General features: G+C 40.9%; 1 protein-coding gene across 2 annotated transcripts in view; it reads left to right on the forward strand.

Annotated features, from left to right (window-relative positions):
• Positions 1-11,324, forward strand: part of CFAP100 (cilia and flagella associated protein 100) — a 28,978-nt gene extending 17,654 nt beyond the window's left edge. For both annotated transcript variants that reach the window (XM_080996922.1, XM_080996921.1), the window contains 5 exons: positions 6,043-6,194; positions 7,090-7,225; positions 7,430-7,632; positions 8,775-8,868; positions 10,997-11,324. In XM_080996922.1, coding sequence (XP_080853048.1) covers positions 6,043-6,194; positions 7,090-7,225; positions 7,430-7,632; positions 8,775-8,868; positions 10,997-11,110 — 699 coding nt within the window. In that variant the 3' untranslated portion in view covers positions 11,111-11,324. The remainder of the gene's footprint in view (positions 1-6,042; positions 6,195-7,089; positions 7,226-7,429; positions 7,633-8,774; positions 8,869-10,996) is intronic.
• Position 11,325: the final 1 nt, after the last annotated feature.

An 11,325-nucleotide genomic window follows, 5' to 3' on the forward strand; every position in this document is an offset into this window, starting at 1 on the left:
ACATAAAGAAAGTTCTATCCTTTTTTAACACCATTTGGCCGACTATGCCCAGGAGAAAGGCCTCTGGTTTCTTAGGGAAGGTATATTTAAATACCTTTTTTAATTCATTATATATCATTTCCCAGAAAGCCTTAATCTTTGGGCACGTCCACCAAAGGTGAAAAAATGTACCTTCAATTTCTTTACATTTCCAACATTTGTTATCGGGCAAATGATAGACTTTTGCAAGCTTGACTGGGGTTATGTACCACCTGTATATCATTTTCATAATATTCTCTCTTAAGGCATTACATGCCGTAAATTTCATACCTGTGGTCCACAACTGTTCCCAGTCAGCAAACATAATGTTATGTCCAACGTCCTGTGCCCATTTAATCATAGCCGATTTTACCGTTTCATCCTGAGAATTCCATTTCAGCAGCAAGTTATACATTCTTGACAAATTCTTAGTTTTGGGTTCTAACAGTTCTGTTTCTAGTTTTGATCTTCCCACCTGGAAGCCAATTTTCTTGTCCAATTTAAATGCCTCCATTATCTGAAAATAATGAAGCCAGTCTCGCACTTTGTTTTTTAATTTTTCAAAACTCTGCAATTTCAGTCTATCTCCGTCTTGTTCCAAAATTTCCCAATATTTTGGCCATTTGACCTCCATATTGACCTTTCTCAAGGCTTTCGCTTCCATTGGTGACAGCCACCTTGGGGTTTTGTTTTCTAACAAGTCCTTATATCTTATCCAAACATTGAATAGCGCTTTCCTGACAATGTGGTTTCTAAATGCTTTATGTGCTTTGACCTTATCATACCACAAATATGCATGCCATCCAAATACATTGTTAAAACCTTCCAAGTCCAAAATGTCAGTGTTTTCAAGAAGTAGCCATTCTTTCAACCAGCAAAAGGCTGCTGATTCATAGTAAAGTTTGAGGTCTGGCAGGGCAAATCCGCCTCTTTCCTTTGCATCCGTTAGAATTTTAAATTTTATTCTGGGCTTCTTGCCCTGCCAGACAAATTTAGAAATATCTTTCTGCCACCTCTTGAAACAATCCATTTTGTCAACAATCTGCAAAGTTTGAAACAAAAACAACATTCTAGGCAATACATTCATTTTTATCACAGCAATACGGCCTAGCAGTGAAAGCTTCAAATTTGACCAAATTTCTAAGTCTTTTTTCACTTCAGACCAACATTTTTCATAATTATCTTTAAATAAATTCCCATTTTTGCTGTCATGTTAATCCCCAGGTATTTAACTTTCTTAACCACTGTTAAACCTGTCTCATTCTGAAACCTCTCTCTTTCAAACGGTGTTAAAATTTTCTCTAAAACCTTGGTTTTTGACTTGTTCAATTTAAATCCTGCCACTTGACCAAATTCTTGAATCAGTTCTAAAACCCTTTTAGTACCAGATTCTGGCTCCTGTAACGTCAATACTAAGTCATCTGCAAATGCTCTCAATTTGTACTGTTTAGTTCCGACCTGTATACCTTTAACCGACTGGTCCCTTCTAATCATATTCAGCAGAACCTCCAGGACCGAAATAAAAAGAAGTGGGGAAATTGGGCAACCTTGTCGTGTCCCTTTTTCAATTTTAAGTTCTTCCGTCACAACATTATTTACAATTAGTTTAGCCTTTTGTTCTGAATAAATTGCACCTATACCATTCTCAAAACCTTGGCCTACCCCCATACCCTGTAGATTCTTCTTCATAAAATTCCAAGAAATATTGTCAAAGGCTTTCTCCGCATCTACAAATATCAAAACTGCTTTAGTATTTATATTCACTTCTAATTTTTCCAAAATATCAATTATATTCCTCAAATTGTCAGACAAACGTCTTCCTGGGAGAAAGCCCGCTTGGTCTTTATGAATCTCTTCCATCAACACTTTTTTAAATCTCTTAGCCAAAATATCTGCAAAAATTTTGTAATCCACATTCAGTAACGATATAGGGCAGTAGTTCTTAAGCTGTGTCTTTTCAGTCTCTGTTTTTGGTACAAGTGTAATATATGCTTCTTTCCACGACTCTGGTGCTCTTTTTCCCTCCATTATTTCGTTGCAGACCTCTTTCAATGGTTGAATTAACCATTCTTTTAAAGATCTGTAGTATCTAGAGGTCAAGCCGTCTGGTCCTGGAGATTTACCCAATTGCATGTTTTGAATGGCACCTTCTATTTCCTGTTCAGTTATTCTATGATTCAAAATTAATTTGTTTTCTTGAGATATTTTTTGTAATCCATTTGTTTTCAAAAATTGGTCTAAATCTGTTTCTTTCAGTGGCCCTTGAGTGTATAATCGTTTAAAGTACCTCTGGAAACAACTTCTGATCTCTGCAGGGTTCTGTATGTTTCTTCCTTCCACTTCTAAGTTCGTAATTGTGTTTAATTTTTGTCTCTTTTTCATTTGCCATGCCAACAGTTTACCACATTTATTGGCCGACTCAAAAGTCTTTTGTCTCATTTGTTTAATTTTCCATTCTATTTCCTGATTCATCATTTTCATATATTGTACTTGGTATAACTTTAACTCTCTCAAAATCTCTTGAGATTTGGGGTTTACTCTCAGTCTTTTTTCACATTCCTTTATTTTGTCCATTATCTTATCCTTCTTCTCATTTTGAGTTCTTTTCTTTATTGCATTCTGTTGTATTAAGAACCCTCTCATAACCGCTTTACTTGCGTCCCAGATTACTCTTTTCCCCACGTTGGTACTGAGGTTTATCTCAAAATAATCTCTCAGAGTTTTTTGGGCCTTCTTGAGTAATTCTTCATCTCTAAATAAGGTGTCATTCATCTTCCATCTGAAGGAGCCAGTTGGTGTTAGTCTCATTTCCATCTTAACAGCATTATGGTCGGAGCAAGTTTTCGGGCAGTTTCCACCTTTCTTGTCTTTGGTGCCATTCCTCTAGTTATCCAAATTTGGTCAATTCTTGTCCATGTCATTTTGGCTTCAGAAAAGAAGGTTCCCTCTTTGGCCATGGGATTTCTTATTCTCCAAATGTCAACTAAGTCCAAGTTGTCTGTCATGTCAAAAAAAGTTTTCGGTAGTCTACCATCCTTGGTGACTACCTGTCTTTGTGCCTTGTCCATATATGTGGATACCACTCCATTCATATCTCCCATCAAAATCATGTTATAATCCATATGGTCCATCAGGGTCTCGTGCAACTTCTTAAAAAATTCAGATTTCCCGTCATTTGGTGCATAGATTCCTACTATCAAAAATTTTTCTCCTTGTGTTTGAATTTCAATTGCCACAAATCTTCCTTGGTCATCTTTAAATACAAATTTCGGTGATAATCTGTCCTTTGCATAAATCACAACCCCTCTTTTTTTAACTTTGTCCGATGAAATAAACTCCTGACCAAGTCTTTTATTTATCAACAATTTCCTGTGTAATCTTGTTATATGTGTTTCTTGTAAGCAAATTAGGTCCAATTGTTCCTTTTTTAATATATGAAATACTGATTTCCTTTTCTGAGGGGAATTTAGACCGTGACAGTTCCAAGTTAGTAGTTGCAGGGCCATGATGTTATTATTTTAGTACTCCTCCTACTGCACCTAGTGCCTGTTCCTCTTCTGTCGGTGGTATCCCTTTTTTCTAACGGTCTTTTGGTTCCGGAGATAGTCCTTTTTGTAGGTCTTCTCCGTGGTCTCTCCAAAATTTGTCTTTGTCGTCTTCCGATCTTATTTTCCTCTTCTTTCCTTTGTAGCTAAAAGATAGGCCTTGAGGAAATTCCCACCTAAAGTTAATACTGTTACTTCTCAGCAGAGTAACCAAATCTTTGTAATTTGATCTAAGATCCAGAAGGTGTTTCGGAATGTCTTTAAATATTTCAACTCTTGTCTGATGAATTTCCAGTGTCTTCTGGAAATGCAAACCCAGAATCTTATCCCTCTCTTCTTTTGTTCATAGAGTGATCAAACAGTCTCTCACCTTCTTCTCGCCTCTTTTCCCAAGTCTAAAAGCGTTTACTATTTTAAAACTGTCTTTTACCAATTCTGGATCCCAAAAGTCAGAAAATTCCTGCATGAGAAATTCAGCTAGGTTGTCCTTTTCCACTTCAGGTACTGATCTGACCCGTAGATTCACTTGTTTTTCTTTCAATTCAATCATAGACAGGGTCAATTTATGGTCTTCCAATTGTTTGTGTAGTGATGGTATTGTCTCTTGAACCTCTTTAACCTCTGTGGCAGAAGTTGTAGCAATTTCTTTGGCCTCCTCGGCAATCTGGCGCACTGAAGCCGATTCCTCTAGTAATTTTTGAATAGTCTCTGTATTAGTGTTTACTTTCTGGCCCAAATTATTTATACTTGCTGTATTCTGGTTGATACTTATTGTGTTTTAATCAATCTTATCAGATGCCTCTGCTACTTATTGACTTATTCTATTCAAAGATTCATTAACTTTAGCCAAAACTTGAGCAAAGGAATCATCACTTGCCATACCTTTTACTTTTGGTTGTGCCGATGGGGCTGCTGTTGGAATCCCAGAGGCGCCAGAGGTCGAAGATCTCCTTTGTAATCCATCTTCTGTTCGAAAAACTCTGCCTGACCTTGTAGCTTGTAACGCTTCTGTTTTCTCTTTCCCATCTGCCATTCCCCTTTAGATAGAGCTCAAGGTCGGTCACACAGTTAAATTCAAACAGTGGAAATTTCCAACAGAGCTGTGTGTGAATTCCTCAGGCCAGCTGCAGTTTCAATTATAACTAATTGTAACAATTCCAAGTTCCACTAGGGGGACACTGTAACAGTCAGAAAAGTTCTTAAATACTTTACTTCTTTTTTAAATCCCCCCAGTTTGTCAAGAAGATAACAATCTATCTAAAACAGTTACTTTAAGACCAGGAGATGTTTATCCACATATTGTATCCAAATTGTATTTCCTGTGCAGGACTAACTGTCAAAGTATATTTAAAGACAGTACCTCTCATCCGTTTTTAAATTGCCTCTGGGAATCCGTTCCCAAGGAATTGAGCGAGGGTTTAATCCCTTTATTTTTCACTTCTTTATAAAAAAAATAACATCCACAGTTCTCCCCCCTTTTCCCTCGATTTAAGGGGGGAAAGATCCAGGTTAGATGATTGGGTTAAAGTCCGTTAATACGTCTTTTCCTAAGCTTCCGCTTTCAAGTTCAATGCTTTGTTGTATCTACAATAGGGAGAGGCAGTCTTCCTTTTTATACCTCTCCGCTTTCGGCCAAATTCACAATTTGTACAGTTCCAATTGCGTTAAATCCTACTCACGGATCGTTGATTTTCAAGTCGAAATTCCAAGGAAAAAAGGCAGCGCTCTCCGGTTACAGCTTGCAGCTTCACTCCACGAAAGAAGCAGACAGCCCACAGCACAGCGCTCCTTCCCCCGCTCCGATTCCGAGCCCGTTGCCGGGCTTTTTACCGGGTTGGGGGGGGCGCCAAATGTGCCCGCTGGGTCCCAGGTTCACAGGCTTCCCCCGCCTGTGATTTTCAGGGGTCCCCCGCTGCGCCGAAGCGGGATCCGACCCTATTTTTCGTGGTGAGATTTCCTCCGATCGAGGAAATCTGCCATTAACCGCTGGCGCCACCTCCGGAAGTCCCAAAGCTTTTTCTTTATTTGTAAGCTGGTACAGAACTGAACTGAGGAGCTCAGTCAGCCTGCTTATATAGAGCTCCACTAGAATGCAACAGTAACCATTTTCTGTAACTAGCCAATCACTGAAGGTCACTTTCGGTCCTGGCCCAGGGTGAGAACTTCAGTACATAACAGAAACCATACTAACTCCTGCAAGGGTAGGTTACAATAGGATAATAGCAATGCAAGACTAGGGCCCAGGCCTGCTCTTAGGCATCAGACCGAAGCATGAGAGGGGCAATTGCAGGCATCAGTGTAACTCCTCAATATATCAAAGGTGCATTGGGATACACATTTTATTTGAAGCAAAGGAGAACATGCATTCTGTAGTTAACCATATAATATCAACCATAATATCGATACACTCTCCTGCCGTGCATATTGTCCTGTGTGCTTAACAGAAAGGACTCCTTGATGCTGACACTTTCCTTTGCAGGAGCCGGTGTTGTACTTCACAGATCCACACCAACTGCTGAATCTGTTCACTGAGTTGGAAGAACAGAACTTGTCCCTAATTCAGAATTCTCAGGAGACGGAGGAAACCCTCGATGAACTTCGGCATACCTTGGCTAATACGCGGAATAAAATGTAAGTGATGAAAGGACACTGCCCACAGTGAATTTGCACAATACATAGGTGCTTCTGCATCGTGAGTGGTTTCCAATTTATATCATCAAAATCTATTCTGAGAAGCACAGACTAGAAAAAGAGACATTTCATAGGACACATGACCAGTTTCCCCATTAAACTTTGGGAGGGGGTGTTTCTCTATGATAGAACCCACGCAACATTCATTCATCCAGTGCTGGATTTATGTATAAGCTAAACAGTCTATAGCTTAGGACCCCACTCTCTTGGGGAAATAAAGGAAAAAGAAACTGGATGTACATTTCCAAAATATAAGATAAAAAAAAATAAAAATAAAACTTACATACAGCAACAGTGTTTTGTGTTGTGTAGGCTCCTATGATGTAAGTAATGGGCCACGCCTGCTAGCCTGCTCCCTAAAATATCACTGGTTTGCTCATTTCTATATATAGGGTGCCTACATTCTGCATGGACTGGTTGCATGGCAACATGTGCAAATGGCTTTAGCTACCTATTAGTTCCATAAATTACCATATAGCATATATTCAGCAACAAAAACAGCGACAATTTGTTGTTGACAAAGGACAGCTGGACATATAAAGGGCCCCATTACTTTCAATAGCTTAGGGCCTCATCAAACCTAAATCTGGATCTGCTTTCATCTCATGAGGACCTTGTATTAGGATTCCCATGCTTGCATAATAGAGACGTCATTTCCCCATGCCAAAAGAATCCAGATTATCTAATACCTGTTTGCTAGGAAGCTGAATGTAAGTGAAGTTTCATAGTTAACCTCCCTGCAGTTGTTGCACATGATTAGCACATGGTGTGAATATAAAACATATCAAAACTCCTTTATTTTTTATTTTTTAAAAAATGTTTTCTTCTGGACCAGGGACCGTGAAATAGAACAACTGAAGCAGCTTACAGTCACTCTTCAAGCCAACATTGTCAAAGAGGAGGAGACTGCAGCAGACCTCGAACTCAAATCCCGAGTCTTTTCCTTTGGAGAATACAAAGCTGACGTTCAGGTATGTATCTGAATGAAATCGATGACTGAACAACCTTGGCTAGGAGAAGAACAGATAACAGGTGCCTGGAGATTGTCGCTGACGGGAGCTTGACCCCTTTTTCTCTGGTGGAGGGTGGGGAATAATACTGGAAGTGTTATTCCGAAGGAATGTGGTAGTTCCAGTCCCAGGTTCGTGGAGGTTAATACTGACTCCTGCCCGCAGGACAAAATGTTGGTGAGCTTGCACCGAAAGGTGCTGGAAGTCTACCGGCGCTGCATTGGGGAAAACGAGGCAAACCTGGGAACCCTGCAGATGCTGACTGTGATTGAGCACCAGCTGGACGACTTACTGGAGTGCCTGGAGAGGATCCCTCCAGCCAAGATAGAACAAGCCGAGAAGGCCAAGGAGAAGGAGCGAAGGATGAGGTCTGACGGGGGCTGCCCACTTCTTTGGGGAAGGGGCAGAGGGCACATTTGGAGGTTGGGGGAGGAAAGTCCTGTGGGCACCAGTCACAAAATGGCTGCCAAGGCATAATACAAAACAGCTGGGGAAACCCAGCCAGATGGGCGGGGTTTAATAAATTATTATTATTATTATTATTATTATTATTATTTAAAGAAGAGAGACAGCACCATCACTACCAAGGGGAAAAGGGCACCTCATCACCATGCTCGCTCAAGAGAGAGCTCTTTGTTCTTTGTTCTGAACAGGAGCATAGATGATGGTGGTATTATTATTATTATTATTATTATTATTATTATTAATTATTATTATTATTGACCCAGCCACTCTGAGCGGCTTCCAACAAATATAAAAACATAAGAAAACATGAAATATTAAAATACTATCCTGTACAGGGCTGCCTTCAGTTGTCTTCTAAAGGTTTTTTAGTTACTCATCTCCTTGACATCTGATGAAAGGGCATTCCATATGGCGGGCGCCACTCCCGGGAAGGCCCTCTGCATGGCTCCCTGTAGCTTCACTTCTCGCAATAAAGATGGGCATGTTTAAGGAGGTGCATTCAATGTAGGAGAAACTGAGCCAATGCAAATAAGATCTGAGCAGGAAGAGCACACCTTCCGTCTTCTGCATTGTGGATTTACGAGGGCATGTTTCCTGGGTACCATTCACGGATGCTATTGCAGGTACTAGTGAGCACCCTGGCACCTGCAGGCACCATACTGCCTTATTGTCTCTAGTCCAAGTGAGAACATATAGAAAACTTGACCTGTGATGGAACCTGTGCTGTCTCTGCAAAGGAGGCAAGGCCTGCCAAATACTGTTAGTTGCTTGTCAGTCCTACTGTTTAAACATACTTAAAACTAAATCAGTTGATTAATTGCACCAATTTATTCAAAAATGCAACCTGAGAAATAAAATTAAGGCACAGAGAAAAAAATTCACCCCATTTGTGGCCCTGTTTTTGTGTGTACATGGAAGCACATGGCATGGAAACGCCCGAGTCCCACTCCTTGTGCTAATTCAACTTAATAGAAATCTAATTAGATAAAGTTGGCTTACATGACGTGCACTTCTAGCCCTTAATCTGTTTCATTTATTTTGCCAGGATGAGAGAAGAAAAGATAAGGCAGCAGAGGCTATTACAGGAAGAGAGGCTGCAGCGTGCGCTGGCAAGAGCACAAGCTGATGTTAAGAGAAAGGTAAATCCAGCAATTCCAGACAAATGGTCCTTGTGCACTTCCTAGATTTCAGAATTGCAGCCGACACACAAACCTTTTTGCTCAGTGTCCTTCTGTAAGCCCAGGTCCACTAAGCGGTGGCTATAAAAAGGACAGGGCTTTTACTGAAACACTGCCTACATATGCCCATTGCTTGGAAGAACAAGGGATGTTTGCCCAAAGAAACTTCTTGAGGGGCAGCTTCACTTGCTACAAGTGCACTTAACCTTACTAAGAGGTCGAGCACTCAGCAATTCAACAAGTTTTCTTTAAGCTTGCTGAGAAAAGCGTGGGTTGTTGCACAGGGTAGTGGAACAGCCCGAGAAGGCCCTCGGACATCTCTGCTCTGGGCTATCCCACTTCCTTTCAAGCTTGTAAAATACAGAGATTTCAGTTGCCCATGCCTGGGATGGACTCAAGCAGCAATGGTGGTGAGAGCAGGTGGAGGACAGTAGGTGGAGCCCGAGCCAAATGAGATTCCTGCATTGCAAGGGGTTGGACTAGATGACCCTTGGGTCCCTGCCAACTCTACAATTATATGGCTGTGCTCTGCCTCCATATTCAGAGCTCCCATAGTTGCGAAGATTACTAGATGAACAAGAGAAATCTGCTTGACTGGGTGTTATATATTTTACTTTGTAATGCAGAATGAGCTGTGCTGACCAGGCAAAGCTATTTTTAGCAATTTGGGAACGAATAAGAAAAAAAGGGGTGAATTTCATAGAAATGTTCTGGGAACAGCTGATTGACTGATCTTAGTGTTTTTATAAGGTGACCAAATGTTTGTCCTCCCTCCAGTTGTTTTTTAAGCACCTGGTAGCAGACAGGTTATCTTCTCTTAGCACCTCAGCCATTTACTGAGTCCTATGCTGCAAAAATGTCTGTGGGAACCTGCTGTGAACTTATAGCTTCTCTCTGCTGCCTGCTCCTTTATCAGTTATTAATCCTTTAGAGACCTATCATCTTATGCCACTACTGCTGAGCTTACACAGGAGCTTTTGAGGGGCTTTGTTGAAAACTCCAGAAGTCCAAGTATACAATGCTCACTGGATCACCCTGTGATGTGCTAGTTGAAAACCCTGTGCGGTTTTAAGAACAGTAGGATCTTTGAGGTTGAAAAAAGCAGGAGCTTATCACATCCACTTAGAGCAGTCTCACCTTTCACTTTCCATCTGCTGTTGTAGTTTGTAAGGCGCTTTCATGAGAAGCTGCCTCTTGAGCCAGAGTAATAGGAATGCAAAGTTGGACACGCTGATTTGGCACCCCTTCCCTCCCCCAATAAACCATGGCTGTAAGGTGGGGTAGTGCCAAACCAGCTTGGGCATATGGCTGAATGGTGCCATTATGGCAGCAACAAACTCAAAGAACCCACCGTGGTGCTCCGAGTTCCTATCTGCCCTTTGCTTGTTGTTGAGTGTGCTTTCCGTTACAAAAGATGTAGTTGTAGCACGAGGACAATTTTGTCAACTCTATCTTGCAAGAGTTGCCACCTCAAAGATAACTTCTGATAGCACTATGTTAGTGCCAGACCTCCTCCTCCCTTTTGCACGCCTCCTAAAACAGGTGCACTCAAGAATAGCAGCATCTTAATTTGCAGCAAAGTACTAACAGGATAATGAACCATCTATAGAGGGTTATTGGGTTGTTAGGAGGCAGTAGCACCACATACTCTGGGAGAGGGGAACGTAGAAGACGTTCTGCAGATGTTGCTGGACTCCAACTCACATCATCCCTGCCCGTTCATCAAACTAGCTAGAGCTGGTAGGAGTTGGGAATCCACCAACATTTTCAGGGCCACAGGTTAGCCACCCCAAGGATAAAGGTACAGCTGTGCATCCTTTCTAGAGCTGCTACATGTGTTAGCCCTTTTGTTCCTGCTCTTGCAGAGAACCATAGGAAGAAACCACACTGGTGATGGTTTCTTCTGCAAAAAAAAGCAAATACTGCAGTTGGCTCTGCTTTTGCAGATGTACTTTTTAAATGTTTTTTTTTTTTTTTTTAAGTACACTTAGAGCTTATAGTTTTGGTAGTTTTAAATATCGCCATTTGCACACCACACATGAAAATTACTAAGAGTTCTTCTGATGCCTGTCTTTATTGTGTCTTTTAGTCTGGCAGAAGGTTGGTATTCCGGTCTGAGCCTCCTGCCTACAAAGAGAAGGAAGATGAGGATCAAGGACTCATAGACAAGGAAAAGGAAGAGCTACTCTACTACTTTACTTAACAGCCCTGAAAGTGTAAGAAATGGTGGAGAAATGTTTTGGTAGTTAGTACACTTTATCAATAATTTGTTCACTACTTTCATCCCATTTCCTCATTCTGGTTACATGTACAGCCCCCAGTAATCCAGGACAGACTACAAGTCAGCTTATACACTGCTTTTAGTTGGACAATTCAGTTTTGCCTTTTTGTAAATAAAACTGCTTTTTTAAAATCCAG

The sequence above is a fragment of the Podarcis pityusensis genome, assembly GCF_964106645.2.
Source record: "Podarcis pityusensis genome assembly, chromosome: 2".
NCBI classification, from domain to species: domain Eukaryota; kingdom Metazoa; phylum Chordata; class Lepidosauria; order Squamata; family Lacertidae; genus Podarcis; species Podarcis pityusensis.